The sequence below is a fragment of the Spermophilus citellus genome (genome assembly GCF_964194105.1).
Source record: "Spermophilus citellus genome assembly, chromosome: 10".
Classification (NCBI taxonomy): Eukaryota; Metazoa; Chordata; class Mammalia; order Rodentia; family Sciuridae; genus Spermophilus; species Spermophilus citellus.
Window position 1 is genome coordinate 120,530,064 of NC_138197.1, and position 25,638 is coordinate 120,555,701.

Sequence of the window (25,638 nt, forward strand, 5' to 3'; positions counted from 1 at the left end):
TTTGTGCTGATAAGTTTCCTCAGAAATAATTAACTTTTTTTCTTTGGGCCTGGAGACATAGCCTCATCACCAGGATTTTATGAACAGAGAAAAGGAAGTGAGCGACTCTCTCCAGTCCCCGTGGACCTTCCCTTCCTCTTCCTCTCTTCTAGACAGTGCTTGATCCGCTCCTCACCTGCGCAGGCGTCCTGGCACCTGGAGCCTCTCTGACTTAGCCTCTCCAGGGTTCCTTCTGCCAAGGGGGAGGCGGCATTCAGCCTGGGGTCTAACTGTTCCTTACGCCTTCCCCCGACCTTCACTTTAGCCTATTTCCTCCGCCTCCCTGGGTTTCTGAGAGTCCCACCAGTTTGCTCCTAAAAGATGGCCTACTTCCAGCTGTTTCCTTTCTGCCTGTTTGTTACCCACGATTCCTTTGATTTCTATCTTTCAATGTTTGGAGAATCTCACCTGCTACCCTCTCTGTGTTCCCCTTTGTCTCTATGGTCTCACAGCATTTTTGTTTTTCGTCATCTTAGTTTCAGGGAAGAAAAAGACAAATGTGTCTTAATTTACCATGTTTATAGGAAATCCATACTCTTTTCTAAGTTACTCTCTAGTATTTCTATAATGTTCTTTTTAATGGCTAATATTCTATTTTATGACTATACTACAGTTTATTTAATCAATATCTGGATGCTAGAGCTTAAAGTTGTTAAATTTTTTCGTATTAAAAACTCCACTGTGATGAGAATGTTTGCAGTTATATCTTTTGCATATATCTTCAATTATATTTTTAAGTCTGTCAGAATCCTGGATGAGTCAAATGGCATGTATATTTCCAAGGCTTTCTGACACTTACAACTTACTATTCAAAGAAAGTAATGTCTTGGGCTGGGGCTGGGGCTGGGGCTGAGCCGTAGTGCACTTGCCTGGCATGTGTGAGGCACTGGGTTTGAGTCTCAGCACCACATATAAATAAAGAAATAAATAGATAAAGGTCATCAGAAACTTAAAAATATATATTTAAAAAATAAGTAATATATTTGTTGGGTTAAATACACACACACACACACACACACACACACACACACAATTTTATTTATCTATCCAGTAAGGTTCTTGTTGAAGAGAAGTTTGAAATTCATGGCCAATAGTTTCAGCACATCTACTGATTTCAATAACTTCTGTAACTTCCCTTATTACCTGAGAGAATTATGAAATGGCTATATAAAATGATTAATCCAAGAAATAAAAACAGGCCATTTTGAAATATGCACACACATACACACACACTTTGGCACTAACCTACTTATCACCATCGCCGTGATGACGGGCTCCCAGCCTGAGTGGAGAACTGTCCTTGTAGCTGGATGTTTGGCAGCTATTATAATCCAGATAGGAGTTAGGGCCAAGAAAAAGGCACCAACTAGTGGAGAAACGTAGTAATAGGTCTCTAAAATTAAGAAAAAAAGAGACATTTCAATTTGTCTTCTCTCTCAGTAGCAAATACAAATTATCGAGAGTATGAGTTTACTAGAAGATGTGACACAAGCAAACATATTGACATGTCTTACATGTTCTATAAACTTGCAAAAAAAAATAGAACTGTAGGCAAAATTTAAAAATTTAATAATGTAATAGAAAACTAACACTTCAATTCACAAATGTTTATCACAAAACAGCTGTGTGACATACATGAGAACAGCAATAATACATCTAAGGATTAGAAAAACAACAATAAAAGATTAACATTTAGCAGATTACCGAGACTTTGTCACCCTTGTCTGTGAAGAATCTCACTTGATCACAATTATTCATTCCCTCTCCATCCTTGGACTTAACTACATATAGAGAAAAACCTCTCTACTTCATTGACTTTGGACCTGGCCACTTGTCCTTTTGGTGCTCATGATTTATGCCATCTCTAAACAAAATTTTAAATGTGCTTTCATAAATGTCTAAAATATGCGTGTGGACTGTTCTCAGGCACTTGACAACGGACCTTACTAGACCAGTATTCCTGAGGGAAGGGGAAGACAAGAGATGAGCACTCCAAGAACCCCAGCACATACAGACCACAGCACCGGGAGGGAGAACTCTGGCAGAGCGGCTAAGGCAGAATCCACAGAAGAGGCAGCTGTCAGAGCAAGCCTGAGAACCGAGCGGTGAGCCATGTACACGCGGGGTGAGCGCCAAGGCTGGCCAAGAACCACCAGGCAGTTGTAAACTGAAGATTTTCCCAGAGTTCACAAAGGTCTGGAAGTCATTCAAGATCTAACCCCCAAGAGAGGAGAGGTCTCTTTGAACACTGAGAGCTTTCAGCAGAGACCTGAAAAAGGTCACATCCTTCTAGTAGGACTAGCCCTAGAATAAAGTCTGCTATGGACCTGCCTCAAAGTAACTTTAAATCAGACTTAGCAAGCTTCAGCTAGTTCACAAATGGCTACACATGAGACTCAAGTCCAACATTCCATGCAGAAAAACCATCAGACACCCAAGAACACGGCACCCACCATGTCCAGCAACCAACCAAGAATCAGGTAGAATATCTGATTCCACTGGAACTCTGAGACTTTCTACATAGAAAGTTCACTTTATCTTACAGAAGTTTTCAAGTACTTAATCTTTATAAATCCAGTAAATTAAATGTATAGATATGGTGACTTACGTTTTTATAAATATTCATATAATGTAAACAAATTTGGTAAGAAATCTATTTAAAAACTACAATAAGTCAATTACTTAATTATAAATTTTGAAATGGAATTAGGAGACTGACATATTGCTCTAGTAGGCTGTCATAAGTATATAAAATAAATACGTGCTGCCTCTTTAGCATAAAATTAGTAATTCCATGAGTCTGACTTGCAACTATTTTTATATTTAAATTTAAATCTCCCCATGGTTGGAAGCTGCATATCCTTTATTTAAACACTTAGATATCATCCCAAGACATTTTTGGTGATAGCATTTTAGCTTATCAAAGTTTTATTTTTAAGAGTTCAGACAGGATACCCTGGATTTCTTCTTGATAACTTTAATACACATTGTGTTTAGTAATGATTTTATAACTTCAAGAAAGGTTGATCTCACAGTCATTGTTTGTAGCCTTCAGCCTAGATTAAATGTTACTTAATTTTTCTATTATCTAACAGAATTCTGCAATCCTTACCTCAACTCTTATCTTTAATTTTCATTTATTTAGCTTCTGAAGACATTTAAGATCTTCCTACCTATGACTAAAGATGCCTGAACCAGATAGAAATTCAATTTTTTCCACTTTTTCTATCAGGTAGAAACAAGCAATTACTACAGATATTAAAATAACATTTAAACAAATTTCATTCCCATGGCTGTCTGGATTTGCCACCACCAATTCCAATTAATTATACTAACAAAACTCATTTTTACATTTTCTTCCATTTAAAGAAATATGACTAATGCTACATTCTGTCTCATTTTCTCCAGTGTTTTTCAAAAGATGAAAAATATCTTCATTTGTTGAATGGATTCCCTGTTTTCCTCATAAATCATTAGATAAGGGTAAACAATATTCCAATGAGGAAGCACTTCTACCTCCTAAAACAACTGCAGTGACCAGCGATCTCTCTATGGGACCAAAAAGAAACTAAAACCACTAGACGGAGATGAAAAGAACTACTCTGCAGTTCAGGTCACATCAGGTCAAAACAGGAGCAGCACGTCAGACTCTAAAGAAATCGTCCCCAGCGGTCCCCCTCTAGACAGACATCTGAAGTTGAAAAGTACCCACCCTGGCCCAGAATCACTGTCCTGTGTTTTCAAAGAGTGGGGAAAATGTCTCAGGAAAGAAAAAGAATGACTGGGGGTCTGGGGCTGTGGCTTAGGGGGGAGCATTTGCCCCTGTGAGGCCCAGGGTCCATCCTCAGCACCACATAAAAATAAATAAATAAAACCAAGGTATTACGTCCATCTACAACTTAAAAAAATATTAAAATAAAGAGTAGGTAGTTCCACAAAAAGTTAAACCCTTCCCACACAACCCCATCAGTTCTACTCCTCAGCGTACACCCAGGTGAACTGAGCACACATTTACACAAAAACTTGTACTGGGATGTTCCTAGCAGCAGCATCCCTGGGAAGCAACCCAAATATCTATCAGATGGTGAATGGAGATACTTCACATTACTGAGCCATATTGTTGATCCACACGATGAAATACTATTCAGCACTCAGACTCAATACGGATTAATGCTAGAATATGGATGAACCCTGAAAACATCATGCTAAGACATAAAAGGTCACATACCATCCGATGTCATTTGTATGAAATGCTCAGAATAAGCAAATCCAAAGACAACAGATTATCGGGGAAGGAGGAAATGAGGAGTACTCCAAAAGGGTGATAGGTTTCTTTCAGGGTGAGGAAAATGTTCTGGAATTAAGTCACAGTCATAGTGGCCATTGAATTGTTCACTTTAGAAAGGAGAATTGCATGGATGTGATACCCAATTTTTAGAAATTCTAACAATAGAAAATAAATTTTAAATTTAAATGGAAATAAATTCTAACATTGGAAATAATCTTTAAAAATGTCTATGACTGCACATATGGTACGATGCTACATCGTGTACACAGAAATGAAAACTTGTGCTGCAATTGTGTACAAGGAATCAAAATGCATTCTGCTATTTTATATATATCTAATTAAAGTAAATAAATAGTTTTAAAAGTCACTGTCAAAAACCACATATATACACACATACATATATAAAAAGATAACACAAATGGGGTAAAACGTTAACACGTGAAATCTAGTAAAGATATTCAGGTGTTTTTTTAACCAGCATAATTAATCAATTGATTGATCTAATCCATTGACTAATCCAACTGATCCATCAAAATGGATTCATTCATGAAAAAGATTAATCCACTGCTGGCTGAATGAACTATGTGAGGTGTCACCTGGTTGGAGGAAGTAGGTCATTAGGGCGTGCCCTGGAAGGGCCCTTCCTGCTCTGAGCTGAGCAGCTTTCCTTCACCATTTCATTCCACCGTGATGTTTCCACCACGACCTGGCAGACCATGGACATAGACTGAATCCTCTGAAAATCATGAGCCAAAATAAATCTTTCTCCTCTAAGTTGTTCTTGTCAGGTGTTTTGTGACAGCTATGAAAAGCTTACTAACATGCTGGCATTTTTCAACTACTATTGTATCATTTCTTTAATAGCATTCATTTGTTCTCATCCCAAATTCTTCTGAGGTATGTAGCTATTATGAGTGACAGATTTATGTATTAGCTACTTCTGTGTGAACAACAAAGCATGGTAGAGCACTTGCCCAGCATGAGTAAGATCCTGGGTTCAGTACCCAACACTGCACAACACACACGCACACACACATACACACACACACACCCCCCAAAGCAACAGGCATTTGCAAACAAGTCTTTCTCAATGCCCATTAATAATCCTCACAATTTCTTAGGGAACTGACATTCTAGAAATCACTCTAAGATGGAACAATACTAAAAATCACTCAAGCACAGTGACTCTCAAGGATAATATAAGATTCTACTCATATCAACAAATCAAGGCAGTAGTGCTCTAGAATGCCCTGTAAATAACTAAGTGACATCCCTGTAAGTCTCACAGGATTAAAATAACTGTAAGCTGATTACTATTGCACTTACAGCTTTAACTAAGCCACCTTTTTAAAGCTAACCTTGAAGAATAGGAAATGAATCAAATTTTGCTTCTCAGATCTTGCCTAAAAAGCTAGAAGCCGATAGTTTATTCAAGTCTATAAATACTACATGCCAGGCGTAGAAGCACACACCTATCATTCCAACTACTTGGGAGCCTGAGGCAGGTGGATTGTAAGTTTGAGGCCAGCCTGGGCAATTAGCCAGATTCAGTCTCAAAATAAAATAAAAAGGGTTTAGGATGCAGTAACTCAGTAGTAGCACAGCCCCGGGTTCCATCCCCAGTACTGCAAAAATAAGTAATACCTACGATATACAGCCATATAGCTGTAAGTATTGAAAAGGAATTTTAAAAATACTCTTAAAAGTTATGTAAACAAGGGGGCTGGAGTTGTAGCTCAGTGGAAGAGAACTTGCTAGCATGTGTGAGGCACTGGGTTCGATTCTCAGCACCACATACAAATAAATAAAACAAAGGTCCATCAACATCTAAGAATTAAAAAAAAAAAGTTATGTAAACAAGAAAGAAAGGGCAAGAATCAGTATGTACAAGTATTTCAGTTACTGGCCCAATGTTAAGTTCAATAGCTTCTGAAGATTACTGGATGTCTGAAGGGTTTTGCATGGCTGTGCAATGGTGCATGCCTACAATGCTAGCTAGTCAGGAAGCTGAGGCAGGAGGATTGCAAGTTTGAGGCGAGTTTAGTTAAATGAGAATAGACCCCTTCTTAAAATAAAAAATTAAAACAGCTTGGGATATAGCTTAGGCATAGAGAACTTGCCTACATATGTGAGGACCTGAGTTCAATTCCCAGCACCCCCCCCCAAAAAAAAATTACCAAGTGAATGCAGAAATGCTTCTGTGGAGGCTCGAAATACCTCCACAAGCAAAAATATATCATAATCTCATAATCCAGAGCTTAGGTTACTATTTCCTCTCCTGTTTCCATTTGAAATAGATCTTTTCTGGTGATGTATTACCTTTTTTTTCCTGCAGCAATAATCTTTATATACTTTCTGCTTCAGCAAGAATCTCCCTGACACTATGTCATTATCAAAAGTATTTTTTTTTGCTATATTCCATTATATTGTTGGACAGTTATTCTGCCAAATCATTCCGAGAGTTATCTATCTTCTGTTCCTATGAACACATATAACACTTCCCAAATTACTTCTAGAGCACTTTCAAAATGAATAGTGTTTGGTGAAGTGCTATTTATTTACCACCTACTACATATATGGTATTGTAGGATACTACAGAGAAATAAAAATAAAATAAAAACTATATTGTCCTCAAGAAGCTTATACCAGCACAAAGGGAAATACTGTATTTATACAAAAAGCTACAATCACTGGCTGAATATAAAGAATGTCAGAAAAGGAGTGCCAATAAAGTGATATTGGAGCCAGGTGTAGTGGCACATGCCTATAATCCCAGAGGCTTTGGAGGCTGAGGCGGGAAGATCAAAAGTTCAAAGGCAGCCTCAGGAACTTAGTGAGGCCTCCCTAAGCAATTTACTGAGACCCTGTTCTCAGAATAAAATATAAAAAGGGCTGGGGATGTAGCTCAGTGGTTAAGTGCCTCTAAACTCAATCCCTGGTTTAAAAAAAAAATGTTATTGGAATTCAGAGCAGAAAAGATCACTTAAGATTAGGAAAATCTATGAAGTTGGCCTTAAAAAGTGAGAAGGATCCTAGCCAGGGACAGCAGCACGTGCCTATAATCCCTGAAACAGGTCAAGGTCAGCCTCAGCAACTTAGTGAGACCCAGTCTCAAAAAACAAAACAAAAAAGGCTGGGGATGTATCTCAGTGGTAAAGTGCCCCTGAGTTCAATCCCCAGTCCCCAAAAAATAAAAAGTGAGAAGAACCCTGACTGGCCTTGATGGGAAGGAGAGGGTGGCTGGGGAGGGGGAGACGGAAGGAAACCGCACGGATGGTGCATGAAATCTGTGCTTGGCAGGACTCTGCTGGAGGGAGACCCCAGGAGAGGAGAAGCAGGGAGGCTGGAGGAGATGAGACTCTCCAGGAGCTTCACCACCAGGCTCCAAACACCTCCACAAGCAATAAAGGGCTGTGCAGAGTGATTCAAAAAATAAAGTCAAGAAGAGTAAACTGAGCTTTGGGCTTAATTTGTTCTTTTTGAAGTGGGCAGGTGAAGGAGGAGGTTTCCATAATTACTTCAGCTATCAGAAGTCAGCAAGTTTTCACAGGACCAAGAGAAAGGTAGCCACTGAGTGAATGAACAGTGACCTTGGCACAGTGTGACAGCCAACAGCACGCGAGGGGACCGTGCAAAGTCACTGCAGAACTGAGTGGTTACTACAGATGCTTAAGGTACGTGACGTGAAATTTTGATAGACAGACTAGATGGTCACTTCAATTGAGTAAGTTAATGTCCCCCATCTCATATATTTATTCCCTCTCCCTTTTTCTGTGACAAGAGCAGTCAAAATCTATTCTTAGCTCACTTCCAGTACACAAAGCAACATTATTAAATACAGTCCTCGGGCTATAATTAGGTCCTCAGACCTGCAACTACGTTCCTTTGACCCACATCCCCCCATCTTCTGCCCCCATCCCTAGCCCTACTCCTCATAACTGCCCTTCTACGTTTGTTTCTACTAACTTGTTTCTGCTAATTTCATTCAGCCCTACAGGTTCATCCAGATTGTCATGAATGGCAGGATCTTTTAAGCTTGAGTGACACTGCATTGTGTGCATATGGGTGTGTGTGTGTGTGTATGTGTGTGTATCAGGGTTTCTTTATCCATTCATCTGATGGATGGTTTACTCCGGTATCTTGGCTATCGTGGTCAATGCTGCAGTGAACACGGAGTGCAGATATTTCCACAAGGTGCTGATTTCATTCTCTGTGAATATATGCCCAAAAGGGATTGCTGGGATATATGGTACTCCTATTTTCACTTTTTGATGAACTCCCAGTTTTCTGTAATGGTTACACCAATTTACATTCCCACCAATACCGTACAAGGATTCCCTTTCCTCCTCAACACACTTTCTTGAGTCTTATTGATAGCAGCCATCCTAACAGGTGTGAGACAGTATCTCACTGCAGTTTAGATATGCATTTCCCTAATGATTAGGGATGTTCTGCACCTTTCACATCCCTTGGGAGAAATGTCTATTCAACAGGTCCTTTGCCCATTAAAAAAAAAAAAATCAGTTTTTGTTTGTTTGTTTGTTTTACTTATCAAGATATATAGCTCCTTATATTTGGGATATCAGCACCTCACCGGGTATGTTCACAAATGTCTTCTCCCATCCCTGATCTGCCCTTTCACTTTGCTCATTGTTCTTTGTTGTGCAGAAATGATTAGGCTGATGGTCCTACTTGTCTGCTTTTGGTTTTGTCACAATGTTCAAAAAGTCATTGCTAAAGCCAATGTCCCTTGTTTTGTTTTGTTTTTTCCCTTTCCCCTCACTTCCTCTTATATGTAATTTTGTATATCGATGAGGGTCTCCTTCCAGAAGAGAAATGAATTACAGTAGATGGGGTAGAGAGAGAAGATGGGAGGGAAGGGGAGGGAAGGGGAGGGGAGGGGAGAGGAGGGGAGGGGAGGGGAGGGGAGGGGAGGGGAGGGGAGGGGAGGGGAGGGGGTATAGTAGAGGATAGGAAAGGCAGCAATATACAACAGACACTAGTATGGCAGTATGTAAAAACATGGATGTGTAAGCGATGTGATTCTGCAATCTGTATACGGGGAAAAAAATGGGAGTTCATAACCCACTTGAATCAAATGTATGAGATATGTCAAGAGCTTTGTAATATTTTGAACAACCAATAATAAAAAAAATTAAATTTAAAAAAATAAAGCCAATGTCAAGGAGCTTTCCCTCTATGTTTTCCTTCTAGGAGATTTATGTTTCAGTTCTTGCATTCGAGTCTTTAACCCGTTCTTTGTTGATTTTTATGCATGGCAGAGAGTTCAGGTTTTTCTGCATGTGGATATCCAGTTCTCCTGGTATCTTTTGTTGAACAGACTCTTATTCCCACATGTGTCTTCTAAGTGTCCTTGCTGACAGCGTGCACTGGGTTTACTTCTTGGCTCTCTATTCTGGTCTATTGGTCTATGTGTCTATTTTATAGCATTTTGATTGCTATGGCTTATGATATAACTGAAACCAGGAAGTGTGATACCCTCCAATTTTTTCTCAAGATTTCACTGGCTACTCAGTCTTGTGGAATCATATAAATTATAGGATGCCTTTTCTATTTCTGTGAAGAATGGCATTAGAATTTTGAGAGGGATTACACTAAACTTGCATATTGCTTGAGGTAGTATAAATTATTTTACATTTATATATATTCTGATAACATTATATATAGCATATGTTATTCATCATACATTGTAGTTGGGTTCATTTTGACAAAATCATACATGTGAGGAGTTTGATTTCTATCCCCAATTCCCCTTCTTCCTATCCCTTAGTATGAACATTTTAACATAGTATGGGAAATAATAGCAAAAGCAATCAGATAAGAAAAAGAAATGACATCCCTACTACCTCCAGTACTATGCTGAACAGAAGCAACAGGGCAATCTTGCCATGTACCAGATCTTGAAGAAAAAACTTTGTTTTCCTCCACTGATTATGATGTTAGCTATGGACTTTAAAAAATGGCCTTCATTGAAGAAATTGTCTTCTACACCTAAATTGTTGAACGTCTTATCAAGAAAAGATATAGAGGGCTGGGGATATAGCTCAGTTGGTAGAGTGCTTGCCTCACATGTACAAGGCTCTCGGTTCAGTCCCCAGTACCGCAAAAACAAAAAAGAAAAGATGTCAAACTTTGTCAATAACTTTTCCAGAATCTATCAAGGTGGTCGGTAGTTTTTACCTTTCCTTCTGTTACCCAGTATATCATGCTGACCGATGTGCATCTGTTAAACCAACCCTGTATCCCAGGAGTAAATCCCACTCAGTCATGACACACAATCTTTGATACATGTTTGGATCCTGTTTGCTAGAATTTTATTGAGGATTTCTGCAGGTGTGCTCATCATCAGAGCCGCTGGCCAACAGCGTTCTTGTGTCTGGTTTCAGTATTAGGGTAACACTGGCCTCATAACACGAGTTTGGAAAAAATCCCTCTAGTTCCTCCTCCCACATGGTCTTTTGGGGGGAATATTAAGAAATCTGGTATTGATTCTGTCAATACTTTGTAGAATTCAGCTATGAAGCCATCTGGTCCTGGGTTTTTCTTTTGGAGGAGGCATTTAATTACTGCTGCAGTCTATTTGTTATTGGTCTGTTCTGGTCTTCTATTTCTTCCTGATTCAACGTTGGTATGTTTCTAGGAACTTATCCATTTTCTCTAAGCTATCTAATCTGTGAGCATACTTGTTCATAATAGTCCCTTGTGATTCCTTTTGTTTCTGAGGTATCCATTATAATGTCTCCACTTTTATTTCAGATTTTATATGAGTTCCCTTTGCTTAATCTAGCTAAATCTCTATCAATTTTATTTAAAAAAAAACTTATCAGTTTGTCAATTTATTCTATAGTTCTTAAATTGCCTATTTTATTCATTTCTGCTCTCACCCTTTATTATTTTCTTGGGTTTAGCTGTTATTTTCTAGTTTTTTGATGTGTAATATAAACTTTCCTCTTAGAATTACTTTTGCTGCATTTCACAGGTTTTGGTACATTGCATTTCCATTTTCATTTGTCTCAGGGTCTTTTTAAATTTCCCTTTTGATTTATTCTTTGACCCACTGGTTATTTAACTTACACACATTTATGAAGTTTCCAATTTTCCTCCTGTTGTTGATTTCTCATTTCATGCCATTAAGTCACTTGATGTAATTTGTCTTCCTAAATTTGTTTTGTTTCGTGACCTAATATATTATCTATCCTAGAGAACATTCCATATACACTTAAGAATGTGTGTCATGGGCTGGGATTGTGGCTCAGTGGTAGAGCGCTCACCTAGCATGCCCGGGACCCGGGTTCGATTCTCAGCAACACATAAAAAAAAATAAAGGCATTGTGTTGTGTCCATCTACAAAGAAGATTCCCCCCCTCTTTTTTAAAAAAAAAGAATGTGTGTCATGCTACTTTTGAATAGAACATTTTGTACATGTCTGTTAGATGCCACTGAACTAAACTGTAGTCCAAATTCAACGTTCCCCTGTTAATGTTTTGTATGCATGATCTACCCATTGTTGAAAGTGGGATATTAAAGTCCTCTATGATTATTGTATGGCTATCTACTTCTCCCTTCAGACCTACTAATAATTGCTTTGTGTTTTAGGTGCTCCAATATTAGATGCATATAAATTCAAAATTATTCTTGGTAAATTGACCCCATGACACTTTTCTTAATGTCCCATTCTGTATTATATACAGCTTCTAAAACCAAAGCCTGTAGCTAAAAAGAAATCTTTTTATCTCTTAAATCTTGTGTTTTCATTATGGATCATGAATTAAAACTGTTCCTAAGAGCTAGACTTTTCAGCAAGATGAACAGGATCTTAGAATTTAAACATGTCTCTTCCTAAACTTTGTATTCTGAATAAAAAAAAAAAAAAAACAGGACCTCCAACTGCTGATCTTATGAGGCCCCCTAGTGCTCACAATGTAGATAGAATCAATAATAGTTCAGGAACACCTTTAACCATTAAATCAACTACAGAATCAATCTGAAGCCCATTTTTAAAAAATCTCTTTGGGGGAAATCAATAATGCAGATGAATGTATAAGACCTAATTCAACTTGAATTATTTTGAGTCAACTGTCAGAAGAAAAGGCCTAGAAAATCCTAAGCAATAGTTAATAAGACTATTTTTCAAAATTATGGTAACATTCCATTTTACTTTTTTAATCCTTGATCCAGTTAAAACTATTAATGCAACACTGTATAACACCCAAAATGGCAAAAGCTTTAGATAATAATACATTAAACTTAAGCCTTCTGTAAGGAGTTTATCACTTGGATACCTTTTAAAAATAAAAATTAAGCCAGGTGAGGTGGCACATGCCTATAATCCCAGCAGTTTGGGAGGCTGAGGCAGGAGGATTGAGAGTTCAAAGCCAGCCTCAGCAAAAGTGAGGCACTAAGCAACTCAGTGACACCTTGTATCTAAATAAAATACAAACTAGGGCTGGGGATGTGGCTCAGTGGTCAAGTGCCCCCAAGTTCAATGCCCAGTACCCAAAAATAAAAAATTAAAAATTAAGAAGTCAATGCACGTTATTTTGCTCGGCAGCTGGTCTATCTTCTGGAACCTCACAGCACCTCCTCTGTGTCGCCATGTTTCCTGTATCAACATTCGTCAATGGCACTCTCCTTTTCACCTTCTCATCACTGCACCTTCTACTGATGAGAAACCCTGGTGTTTAGCCAGCAGCTGGGAAATGTATCCCAGTGACACCGCCAAGCCTGCAGCAGTGCACCTTCCTTCCTGGGAACCACTAAAACCCAGAACTTCCACCCTCGACACTGGGAAGACACGCTCTGCACCTCTCGACTGCTCTTCCTCTCATCGTCCCCACCTCAGAGGGACAGACAGGCAAGGGGCACCAGGGGCGTCACTCATGTGTAGCTGTCCTCCTGGGAGTGGCCGCAGGCTTTCCGGAGAACACGCTCTCCAGCCAGGAGCTGACGCCTCAAGCCCGACCGCAGCGTCTATTTCTAAACTGTACAATCATCTAGAGGAGGAGAGAGGCATGAGCAGTCGACCACCAACAATATAAACTTCAAAAGATGATCTCTTTGATAACATAACTCTCACTTTCCGCTTCTGAGTGGAAGAAAAGGGAACTGAGCCTCACCCAGAATACACTTGCACATATATCGTCCCCTGTTTGCTCTACAACAATAAAAAGCCAGATTAGCCCCACAAGATCCCACGTTTAGGTCACTCATCATTTATGTCTTAAACTTTACCTCAAGTGGATAAATCTTTATCTTCTAAATTATAAAAAATGTCCCTGAACGTATAAATCAAGTCCTAATGAATATTGTTTTTATGCCACTTATTAAATAACTTAAGGCAATTTTATACACTCAGGAAAGCTTCACTGAGTGTATAAAATTGCCTTAAGTTATTTAGTATCTTTGATAACATAACTTGTAGAAAATTATCGCATTTGGTAGGGCAAAGCCCTTTTTTAAATTCAAGAACATATATCAAAGACTCTTCTTAAAACTAAGTATACTTTAGATTTATTTTAAAGCACATCATAAATCCATATAGGACCATGTAAATATGTGAGAGTGTGTATTTGCTTTTTGTTTGACTAGTAAACTATTTTTTTCTTGTATTACTGTGGGTTTTTGTTCTCTTTTTCTGTTTTTAATTTGGCATTTAAAAAATGAAAGCATGATTAATATTTAGTATCTAACCAGTGCTCACAAATCATATCCAATACCATTGACAACAGTCTCAGAATACAAATCTGCATTAAAATAATTCCCTAGACTGAATTCTCCATCACTATTCAACAGGAACTACACATACAGGAGGACTCCAGCTTCATGCAGCATTTGGGCTAATTTTCATGTTTTTTTTTTTCCTTTGAGTTAACCACCGTGAGTCTTTAACTTAAGGTGTGAGTTTCTGATGGGAAAAAAACATCCTGTTGGTAAATTCTGAGTCCTACCATGACCTTATATTCTTTGATGGTAGCTCGGTACACAGAACTCTGAAGGTTGACTCCTAGCTGGTTACGCATTTAGAGGAAAGGGCAGAAACCACGGACTAGGACAGACCTGCGTTCAGCCTTTCTCCCTGGAGTTGTGAAAACATGGGTAGCATATATAACTTCTATGACCCTCAATTTTCTCATTCAATTTAGAGAAAACCCTTATCTTTCTTATCTATAAGAAAAGAAAAAAATGTGAGAGCCACAGCACATAGTAGGTGTACAAGAAATTACAACTGTTATTCTGATTACTTCTAAATACAGATGAAGGTCACCATGGAGTCACAATATTGCTACAACAATATTTATTTTAAAAGACTCTCAATAACATATTTAGTGTCAAATCAACTTACCAAGGCAGGAGTACAAACCCTGGCTTATCCAAGCTAATATGGCCAGAGTTATAAGGTCCCCAAAACTGGCAGCAATGGGTGTAGCGACATTATCAGGATTTATACCAGTCTTCTTTGAACCAACGATAACTCCAACCATTATTATTCCTAGAGGAAAGAATGTTCATCACTTTCAATGTTATGATTTAAAGAAAATAGATCCCTCAAATACTGAAACATACAGGACAGACAACCAATATCTCAGTTCCAGAGAGACTGCTTGGATAAGCTGATTAAGCAATTAAAACATTTTATCCCAATGTCATGGCAAAATGCCTTTTAACAAAATCCAAGCGGAGCTCACAGATCTGAGAAGTTCAATGTTGTACTTAAAAGACCCAAAAGTGACCATAAAATTATGTTAAAGCCAAAATTTTGAATTTAGTAATGTGTGTGTCTTAGGATTTTATACACACAAATAGACCTAAGATTTTTAAATTTAACCCTCAAATAATGTATGAAAATGCCAGAGAAAGGTGAGTCATACGCAAGGCAACTGGGAAGAAGACCAACAGATTTGTTCACATATGGTAGCTAGAAATGCTTGCTTCATTATGTTCTTTAGTGTTGAAGTATTAAGAAGCAGGAAGTAATTAAACTTGAACACCAGAGTCCAGAACACAAGAAAGTCTTTGGAAAAGATATTCTTTAAACCCAAAGTTTGTTTATTTATAATTCTCCAACAGGATAACAGAGGATGAAAATGTGACTTTGCACTTGCACTTTTGAATTCTTATTTTCTTGAATCAGGTACATAAGAGTAAAATGATAACATTTATGTCTATACCCAGTTGTACAGATTTTCTCATAGCAACACATTCGTTAAGAGGATGAAGTACAAAGAAAAATTTAAATGTCTATGTGCTAACCACAGCACATAGATTTTCAACTCGAAATCTAAATATGGCTTTGGGGAGAAAAAAAACAGAAGCTGGGTGTAGAGTCACACACCCATAATCCCATAGACTGGGAGGCTAAGGCAAGAGGATCACAAGTTCAAGGCCAGCCTTGGCAATTTAGTGAGGCCCTGTCTCAAAATAATAAAAAGGGCCAGACTGTTGCTTAATGATAAGGATTGAACTCAGGGGTGCACAAACACCAAAAATAAATAAAAAATAAACAATTTCACTGCACTTTTAGAATAAAAAGACTGCAAATATTTTTATTCCAGAATACTCATTATAGATAAAACTGAGGTCCCCAAGAACAGGTTTAAATACGTGCCTGAAGTCACATAGCTTATGATTCTAGGCCAGTGGTTTTTAGTGTACCATATATAAAGTCAGTACTCTAAAGAGCAGAATTTTTGTCTTAAATCAAACAATGCATTGTAAATTATATTCTGGAAACTTTTTCAATCACTGGACCTTACCCTTTTTACAATATCACTATAAAGGGGGAAGAAAGCAATAATATCGGAAGTGCTTTTAGAATATGTTATATGATAATCCTACAAAATATAATGAGGTGTGGTGACACAGACCTGTAACCTCAACTACTCAGGAGGCTGAGGCAGGAGGATTGGCAAGTTTGAGGCCAGCCTGGGCAGCTTAGCTGGACCTTGTTTCAAAATAAACATTTTTTAAAAGGGTTGGGGATGTAGCTCAGCCAGAGAGCACTTACCTAGCATGTGTGAGGCCCTGGGTTCAATCCCCAGTGCTACAAAAAAATAATAATCCAACAAGATATGATTACATAGAAATCTTTTTTCCACAATCAGCACAAGGGAAGCTCTCCTATGACAGTGCTACTTTTATCTTTTCAGCTGAAAGTAAGCATTTTTTGTGCATCATGGCTCAGTGCAAAGAGCTAAAAACCAGGAAAGTTTGGTTTTAATTCTGATTCTGCCACTAACAAGTGGATATAATTGGACAAGTTGCCCCACCTGCCTGAGTCAATTTTCTCATGCACAAAATGTGGTTAATGGTATCTGCATATATTAAGATGGTCAAAAAGGTTAAGTAAAACTAGAAGATACAGTGTTCAAGGTAAGAAGCTTTAACCAAATGTACAGTTGTTTTAAAATTTGAATTTTTGATGGTTTTGAAAATCCTAGGCATTTCAAACACTTGCTGGACTGAAAAATTTCAAACCTCTCTAAATGACACAAAATCAGAAAGAAAACAAAAGTTAAGGAGCCTAAAGAGAGTGCTAACACCGCAACCTTTTTTTCTTTTGCCAGAAATTTAATTTCCCAATAGCTTCATCTCAATCGTTTCTAGTAATTCCATATAGAAATAAGAAAATTATATCCCTGATTACTATTCCATAAGAAGCTAGTTATCCAGTGGAAAGTTCACATTAATAAAAAATCCAACTGAGAAGTTCTAATGTAGTTAGTTTTTTTAAACTAGTTCTTTAACCATCTATAGCCAATAATATGCTGTCTTCAGAATAAGGTTATTTTTGTACTACCATAGACAGGAATTTTTTTTTCTTAATATGAAACTTAAATTTTTTTTTTTAACAGAGGGACTGCTTTTGAAACTCAGAATTCCTGGAACACTTGTTACTCAAGAGACTAGCCAGTAAATCCCCTGCATTACTTCCAGGAAGTTTCTCAACTTCATTTACAAAACAAATGAATGCTCAGGCTATTCTCCTGATCTTATTTGGGAATTATACCAGGGCATCAAAGGCCAGGACACAGCCTCAAACAGCCTGCTCTGCAGTAAGGTTCATAAATAATGAAACGGAAATATAGCTGAAATAAGATATGATTGAGGCTTGTGATAACTTTTTTCTGTTGTTTTCATCATAAATATCATTTGAAGAGAGAGAGTCATCATCTTGAGAAATAAATCATTTAAGAGCAAAAGATTATAGACATTTGCAAATCCGCTCACCCTGTAGAAGAGACGCGATGAAGGCGGTGGCCACGCTGCTGGAGCACAGGAGGATGGAATGATCCAGGTAATACTTTCCCTCTGGAATCCAGCCCAAGATGATCGCCGCCACCGCTGCTAAAAAACCCACGACTGTTGCCTGAACCTAAAAAATTTGTTACAAAATCCAACTGAATTAGTAATTTAAAAAATACTCAGAATCTTTCCTATGTAAACATTACATACAAGAAGCCTGAAGACAAACTGCCCCTGGTAACCAAATCATACTGCCTTTTAAAGAAGCTACTATATATGAGTTTTATATTCCCTGAGAGTGGGCTCTCAAACTGCCCTGATCTGGTGGCAGCAGAAATGGAATGGGGTGCAGGAATCTGTTTTTAATAGTACCCCAAAGAATTGATCCACAGATCATCTAAGAAAATTCTAGTTTTAGGTTAAAGAGGGCCCCACCCAAGGTGGAAAGCAGGCTCACCAGGCAGCGCTGGGGAGATTGACATCAAATGATAGGAGCCTGAATCCTTCTCTACCACTTAACCTCAGGGCAAGTTATCTAAGTCCATTAACTCAACTGGTATTTATTCAGATTCTACCAAGCACAATGCACTGTGCTTGATACTGAGATAGGACCATGGTCAAAATGGACTCCCTGTCTCAGTGGGAAACAGACGTTAAAAAATACCCTCACAAATAATCACACTTATGATTAGTACCATAAAAGCTTGAGTTCCAGCTGCACATGATGGTGCATGCCTGTAATCTCAGCTGCTCAGGAGCCTGAAGGAGGATTGCAGGTTCAAAGCCAGCCTCAGTAACTTAGGGAGGCCCTAAGCAACTTAGTGAGGCCCAGTCTTCAAAATTAAATTTAAAAAAATGGGCCGAGGATGTGGCTCAGTGGTTAAGCACCCCTGGGTTCAATCCCTGATCCCCGCCCCCAAAAAAGTTTGAGTTCCCTACTCTATAAATGACAATGATAATATCAAACTTTGAGATTCAAGTTACATAAATAAATAGTTTCCTGTAGTGCAGACACAAAGCAACACTCAAAATAACTTCCACTAAGAAAAGGCATGCAGACAGCTGACTCAGGCTACCAGGATGACAAAGCTATAGCAAAGCCCACGGGAATCACTTTTCCCAGTGGTTCTTAACTGTGTGTGTGTCGTGGCCCCTCTGACAATCTGGTAAAAATTCTGTAGAACAGAGACCTTTCCCCTAAGAAACACAGAACACTCAACATCTGGAGTGGAATTTCTGGGTGTTATCTAAAGCCAATCCATGAAATGGGGTCAAGGGCTCCAAGTGATCAATCCCTGCTGCAGGATGACGCCATTGTACAGAAAATCAACAGAAAGGCCAGGACTAAAGAGCCTAGATATCCTGCCGTCCAGCCCCACAAGCTTTGATTACAGTTTCTGTTGACATCACCCACACCTCAGAGCTGACCTCCAGGTATGAGAGCCACTGTGGCTGCACAGTCGTTAGACATGTCAGCATGTTCATGCTGGTTAGTAAATAACACACACACTTCGCGCAGTAGAACTAAGTACTAATGTAAATTCCAGCACTGTGATTCCAAGTCCTTCCTGGCATGACCTGGTATGCATGGCAAGGGAGCCTGGTGCAGACATCATGGTATGTGAGTCTAGGCACGTACATGCATCCGTAGATCTATTTCTGAGGAACTGGAGGCACATAGCTGAGCTGAGAAGTCCTATTCTGTACATCTGCAAAACAACGACTAATTGGAAAATGATTGATGTGCCCAAGAAAAAGCAAAGCCTGGGTTCAAGTGGTAGCTGGGTTTAGAAGGATCTCGGGGCATGGAGGCTAAACAGGGGCCACAGGCCTGAATAGACCTTGGTGCAGGCTACATCCCTCCTAGCGAGGTGGTGGTTCCTCAGATGGCACCGGGGGCCCTGTAACTTATGCACAGTCCACACAGCTGTTCTGTACAGTGGTGAAGAAACCTGTAGCAGGTAATCTGCTGGGACCCAATTTAATAGCAGAGAAGCACACTCCCTCCTAAGTGTGCCTGGGCCTCCTGTCTCTACTCTTCCCCCCTCTGCCCTCCACAGCCCACCTCCAGGAAGGGGAGCACAGGCCAGCCACCCTGCACCCCTCTCCTCGCTCAGCTTCTCCCTCACAGGCTTTTGCAGGTGAAGCCTTTTCCCCAAGCCCACCCACACGTCTTTTTGGTGGGAGGTATTAGGGAGTTGAACCCAAGGATGCTTTACCACCTTAACCACATTCCCAGTCTTTTTTTTTTTTTTGAGATAGAGTCTTGCTAAGTTGCTGAGTGAGGCTAGCCTTGAACTTGGGATCCTCCTGGCTCAGCCTCCAGCGTTGCTGTTACTACAGGTGTGTGCCACCACACTCAGCAGCCTGTCGTCTTGACCTTTGTCCACTGGAACTGAGTCCCAAGCAACTGGTGCCTCCTCAGCTGACCCCAATGCTGTCCTGGTGGGCATGCTCGGGGTTCCCTGTTCATACATGGATGATGGAGTGAAGCAGACATGGGCTTTGGGTTCTGGCAACTAGGATCAGCAAATCCCCAGCCATTGCCAGCACCCATCCTGACCAGAGGTTGCAGGGAGCGAGGATGACAAGGGAAAGGTGCACATTACGAACAGAATGAAAATTAAAGCTGAGATGGCACCCGCTGCCATGGGCAGCTCTGCAGCCCCCGTAGGATCACGACTATGAGACCACTTTGGGAAATTTAATAAAATCTTGTCTAAAAATGGAAAAACGGCTGGGGATTTAGCTAAGTGATAGGGCACTTGCCTAGCGTGTTCGAGGCCCTGGATTTCATCCCCAGTACTGAAATAAATAAAACAAATAAATAATGCTGAAATGGCCATTATACTAAAATGATTTGATATATAATTCATACTACAACTCATTATTTCATATGAGTTTAGGGTATTTAAAGAAGAAAATCAAATATATTTTCAAATACATTAATATTTTGGATATTTGAATATGGTATTAAATATTTTTATTATCACCCCTGCACAGATAACAAGTTCAAGTTGAAAAGGATTTTAGCCTTCTCTAATATAATATTGTGATTTGAAAGACAAAAGGGAAGCCCAGAAGGGCTAAGTTACAAAGGTTATACAGCTGGTTAATGTTAGAGCTGAGGTTAAGATCCCAGATTTTATCTCCAACCCTGCAATTACACAGGTATTTTTTAAAAATAACCGCAATCCAAAAACTCCTTTGTCTTTAAAATACACTACATAAAACCATATTCCTATAACCAAATTCTCCACCACCTCATTAAAGTTCCTGTGCATCCCCTCAGCTAACCCTAGCTAGAGAATTACCACAGGTAGCTGCAGTTTTCTGCCTCAGAGATGGGAGGGATGGGGGAGAGGCAGTAGAGGTACTCACCTGAGATCTGAAAGCCATAGATTTTATAGAATCCAGTTTAGTGTTTATATCATTGGCAATTGAACGCATTCATTTATATCAACACTGGTAACATCAAATTGAGGAAAAGTCAAGACAAATGGCTGATCATAATATACAGAACTCAGTTTCATTAAACAAATACTTTGAAAAATTAAAGTAGGCTGAGCATGGTGGTACATGCCAGTAGTCCTGCCTACTGGAGAGGCTGATGCAGGAAGATCACTTGAGCCTAGGAGTTTGATACCAGCCTGAGAAACACAGTGAGTCTGTCTTTGGGGTAAAAACAATTAAAGTAGAAAAATAGCACCTAAAAAATGAAATGTTCAATATTTATTTGTAAGATATCAACACAAATTCTGGCTTTATCACATAGTTATGAAAGAAAATATTTATATATCTATCTTTTATATTTGTAAGCATCTGATTAGTTTCTAGAGAAAAAATGACTCCTGGAGGTCAGAGGTATCCACTAATTCCATTATTTTTTCAAGGTACTAAATGATTTCAAGGTACTAAGTGATTTAGTACCTTGAAAAAAGTAAAAAATGATAGACTTCCCAGCACTACAGTTGACTCCATTCCAGAGGTGACCCCAAGACCAGTAAACACAAGATCTATAAACAACTGTGCGCCACTTACCTGCTTTAAAGCCAAGTTGCCAATTATTAGGTTCCACTTTTCAATGGGTGAGTCCATCTTCCCAATATTTACCTGTTAAGGTGGATATTTTCATGGATCACTGAAAAATCTATATGTTGTTTACTTTGCTTAAATAGCATATAAAGTCTTAAAAGTACAAAATAATTCTGTAATAAGTCTGGTAAGGGCACCTGTACTTGAATGTAATTCTGAATTCACTCCATCTACCATTCAGATTGGCTGAGATGATCGGGGGACTTTTTTCTTTAACCATCTTATAAGAACTAGTGGCCCAGTTAGTATTACATATATATATATATATATATATATATAACATTACCATGTATCACCCTAAAATGCTGAATTCTGTGTACGGAGGGTCAATGAATAATTACATAATTTTGAGCTGCTAGCATTTAATTTCATACCATAAAATTAATATAATCTGAAGAATTGTTAATCAAAAAACAAGATTTAAACAAATCATTCATATGTATATAATCTACATTTGATTCATGACAAAAATTGTTAGCAATAAAAATTCATTTGGTTCACAAATTTTGATCATACACCTCACTAATTAAAAAGTATACATCTTTCTTCTAAATCGAATACTTTCCAAAATAATATTATTCACATATTCAGTGTCTCTGTGAGCTAGGTCATATTTCTCAACTACTTAATATTCAAAAAATGTACAACTAAGACTGCCAAGTTTTCCAGTCATTTGGAAAGCAATGAGCAATCATTAGTAAAAATCCTATATTAAGCTGGATTTTCAGTTATTCATCACCTGGTCATAGAAGGTTTTCAAATGTTAAAAAAAGGTTTCTGGGCAAATGGTATAAAGGGAAGTACACAGGGTTATTATTTATGGATCGTTTCAAACAAGTACAAACTAGAGCTTAGCTCATGGCTTCAGACCAGCGGGTTCAGGGCCACATCAACATTCCTCTACCAATTTGGAAAACAGACTCTATTCTGTAATTTCACTCCAGATTTTAGTTTCAAAGTCTCCAGCAAATCAAACATTGAGATTTCTCAGTGTTTCAGGATAATTACTCCTGCAAGTCTTTACTGATATATTTCTTGACTAAAGCTGGGAATCTAAAGTATTGATAAAATTCATGTTTGCAGTTCTAACAACCTGGGGCTCTGCTCAAGTGAGTAATAGAGACATGGGCAATATTTGAAGAGTGCATTCACCTCAGGTTCAGAGTTCAAGAACAAAGCATGAGAGAAATTAATGCTATTTTGAAGAATTCTTAATTCTTAATTCTTTGACTGTGGCTATGGGAAGCAATCTCAGATGAGTCGACGAATGAGAAAACATCAACCCTCCAGAGTGGCTTAGTGAGCCAGGGAGACAGGAAGCGTTCAGGGACCAGGAAAAGATCAAGGGAGGTGGGGGCAAAAGGGTGAGGGAGAGAGAGCCAGGTTCACTTGGTGCCATGGCCACTACATACCTCAAATCCTTGTCCCTACAACTTCCGGTCACAGTCTACACAATGGGAACATACCTAAAATTTGGAAGGCATAAGCTAAGCAGAGGCCACTATCTTTGGCAGGCAGGCAGCCCTGGTAGGCACCCGGGCCTTTGCCATAAGACACGCTCGGCTTGTTTCCCCTGCACCAGTGATAGAGTGCCTTGGATTCAACGGGCCGTTCCTCTGATTTTCCCTCCACACATCTTCACTTCCCCAACTTCCCCACATTTGTGTAGGCCCTATTATAACTAGAGCACACATTTACCATGGCTGCTTTCTGGACCAAACCCAGGCTGATAGTTTATTAATTTAAATAGTGTAAGGTTGTACTCTATATACAAATGATGAGGGTCACACTTTCTAAGTCCCTTCTAGATCTAGATGTCTGTGGATCTGCAATCTTTTTACTCTAACATAAAATAATCAGTAACAATTAAAATGATATCAAATTAAAAGAAGAATATATTCACAAATAAAAACATTTTTATAAATCAATATCTTAGAGAAAACCAAAAAGAAATGTCAGCCCAAATTCACATTTTAGGGAAGACAGTATGCTACAGGCATGCATTAGGAGTGGCGGGGAAGGGCCAGACACAGGAAGATGACCTGTTGCCTCCATCTTGGAAAAACTACACCAAGAACAGGGCTGACCCACCCTCCTGTCCAGTAGACAGGGATAATATAACCACCCAAGCTTCTTCAGAAGTGGAGGGAGAAGTAGGCGTGTGCTGTCTAAAGGCCTTTGGCCAACCTACTTTTGTTAGATTAGTTGACTTGCTGGTGCTCTCAGCAAGAGAAACCAAGAACTGGGAAAGTGATAAAGTGTAGGCGGGCGTGATTTGGTAAAGATTTCTGACTAATCCATATTTATTCAAATTATATATATCTTGAAGCATTAGAAAAATAGGCCAATATGTTTGCAGAGACACCAACTCATTCACTCATTAAGATGCATCTGTTTTGGGCTGGGGCTCATTGGTAGAAAGCTTGCCACATGTGTAAGGCCCTAGGTTCGACTTCAGCGCTGCATATAAATAAATAAATAATATAAAAGATCCACTGACAGCTAAAAAAATACTTAAAACAAAAAGATGCATCATTTTGCTGAAGATATAGCTCAGTTGGTAGAGTGCTTGCCTTGCACTCACAAGGCCCTGGGTTGGATCCCCAGCACCACATACACAAAAAAAGATCATCTGTTGAATTCTTAATGTATTTTCCCCTTTAGTTCTTTGGACATGTTCAAACCAGCTGTTTTAAAAGACAGTTAAATTCACCACCTGGGCCCATTGGAGTCCCTCCCCATGGATGGATATGAACCACACTTTTCTTGCAAATGGATCACACTTCTGTTTCTTTCTACCATCTGATGATATTTTTTGTTAAAAACAAGCCAGTGTTGACAACATAGGAGAGTGACTCTGATACCTGTAATGTTCTAAGGATTGAATTTTCCTTCTAATTAGCAGTTAATTTGCTGAGAGTCAAACTACAGAGTCTTCTCTCTCCCGGGGTGGAGCAGTTCAACTTCTACTTGGTTCTTTTGACTACAATACTGCTTTTCAGTCTAGCCCTTTGGGGATCACTTCCATACCTATGTAGTTTAATGGTCAGGCAACGAGTTGGACAAAATTTGTGGTCTAGTTTGGAGTTAACCCTCTCTGAGGTTCTCCTGCCTCTGGTATTTCCCCATGTATTTCCACTGGCTCTCTTAGCTTCAAGTTCTATCATCTGATACTTCGATCCAGTAAAATTTCAATTCTCTGCCACAACAGCTGTGCATAAGGTCACAGAAGGTGCTCGATCAAAACAGCCATCAAGCAGCGGCATACTCTGTAATTCCAGGAACTGGGGAGGCTGAGGCCAGAGGAGGATGGCAAGTTCAAGGCCAGCCTGGACAATTTAGTGAGACCTTGTTTCAAAATGAAAAATAAAAAGGGCTGGGGCTGTAGCTCAGTGGTAGAGTGCCCTGGGTTCAATCCCTAGTACCCCCCCACACACACACACAAAAGCAAAGAGGAGGGAGGAGAAGGAGACAAACAGGTAGGGAGCAGACAAATCTCAGTGAGTGCACTGGTCTTTCAGACACAGGCCCCTCTCACATTTCTGCCCACTTGTTTTCTTTTTTCTTTTTCTGCCAGGCTCACACTCAGGTCAGGCCTGTATACACATACTTTTGCAGTTAGCCAAAGATTTGAGCAGATCTTATATTCCGACTTTGGATCTTACCTTTCTGCACTTCTAGAATTCCCTCCCTAAGTTTCCATCTCCCCTTGCCAATCTGAACTCTATCTCTGCCACCTGGAGCAGGGAAGACTGAGTTTTCTGCCACATGAGATCCAGGGACTGGAGAATGCCCTCAAGCAAAGACATCTTGCAAACACTGCCATTCTTAGTCATCGACGGCATGCTCTTTTAAGGGAACTCAAAATTCTGCTTTTTCACTTTTTATTGCCATCGAATAGTTTGTCTAGATTTTGTAACTGTATTGAATGGCAGGGAGGGTTCACCCAGCCA

The 25,638-nt window shown here is 39.1% G+C and overlaps 1 protein-coding gene across 4 annotated transcripts in view; it reads right to left on the reverse strand.

Annotated features, from left to right (window-relative positions):
• The window catches only part of SLC41A2 (solute carrier family 41 member 2), a 120,293-nt gene that overhangs the window by 51,886 nt on the left and 42,769 nt on the right, over positions 1-25,638 (reverse strand). For all 4 annotated transcript variants that reach the window (XM_081311397.1, XM_081311396.1, XM_081311398.1 and 1 more), the window contains 4 exons: positions 21,632-21,703; positions 17,576-17,720; positions 14,691-14,837; positions 1,285-1,432 (listed from right to left, as the gene is read on the reverse strand). In XM_081311397.1, coding sequence (XP_081167523.1) covers positions 1,285-1,432; positions 14,691-14,837; positions 17,576-17,720; positions 21,632-21,703 — 512 coding nt within the window. The remainder of the gene's footprint in view (positions 1-1,284; positions 1,433-14,690; positions 14,838-17,575; positions 17,721-21,631; positions 21,704-25,638) is intronic.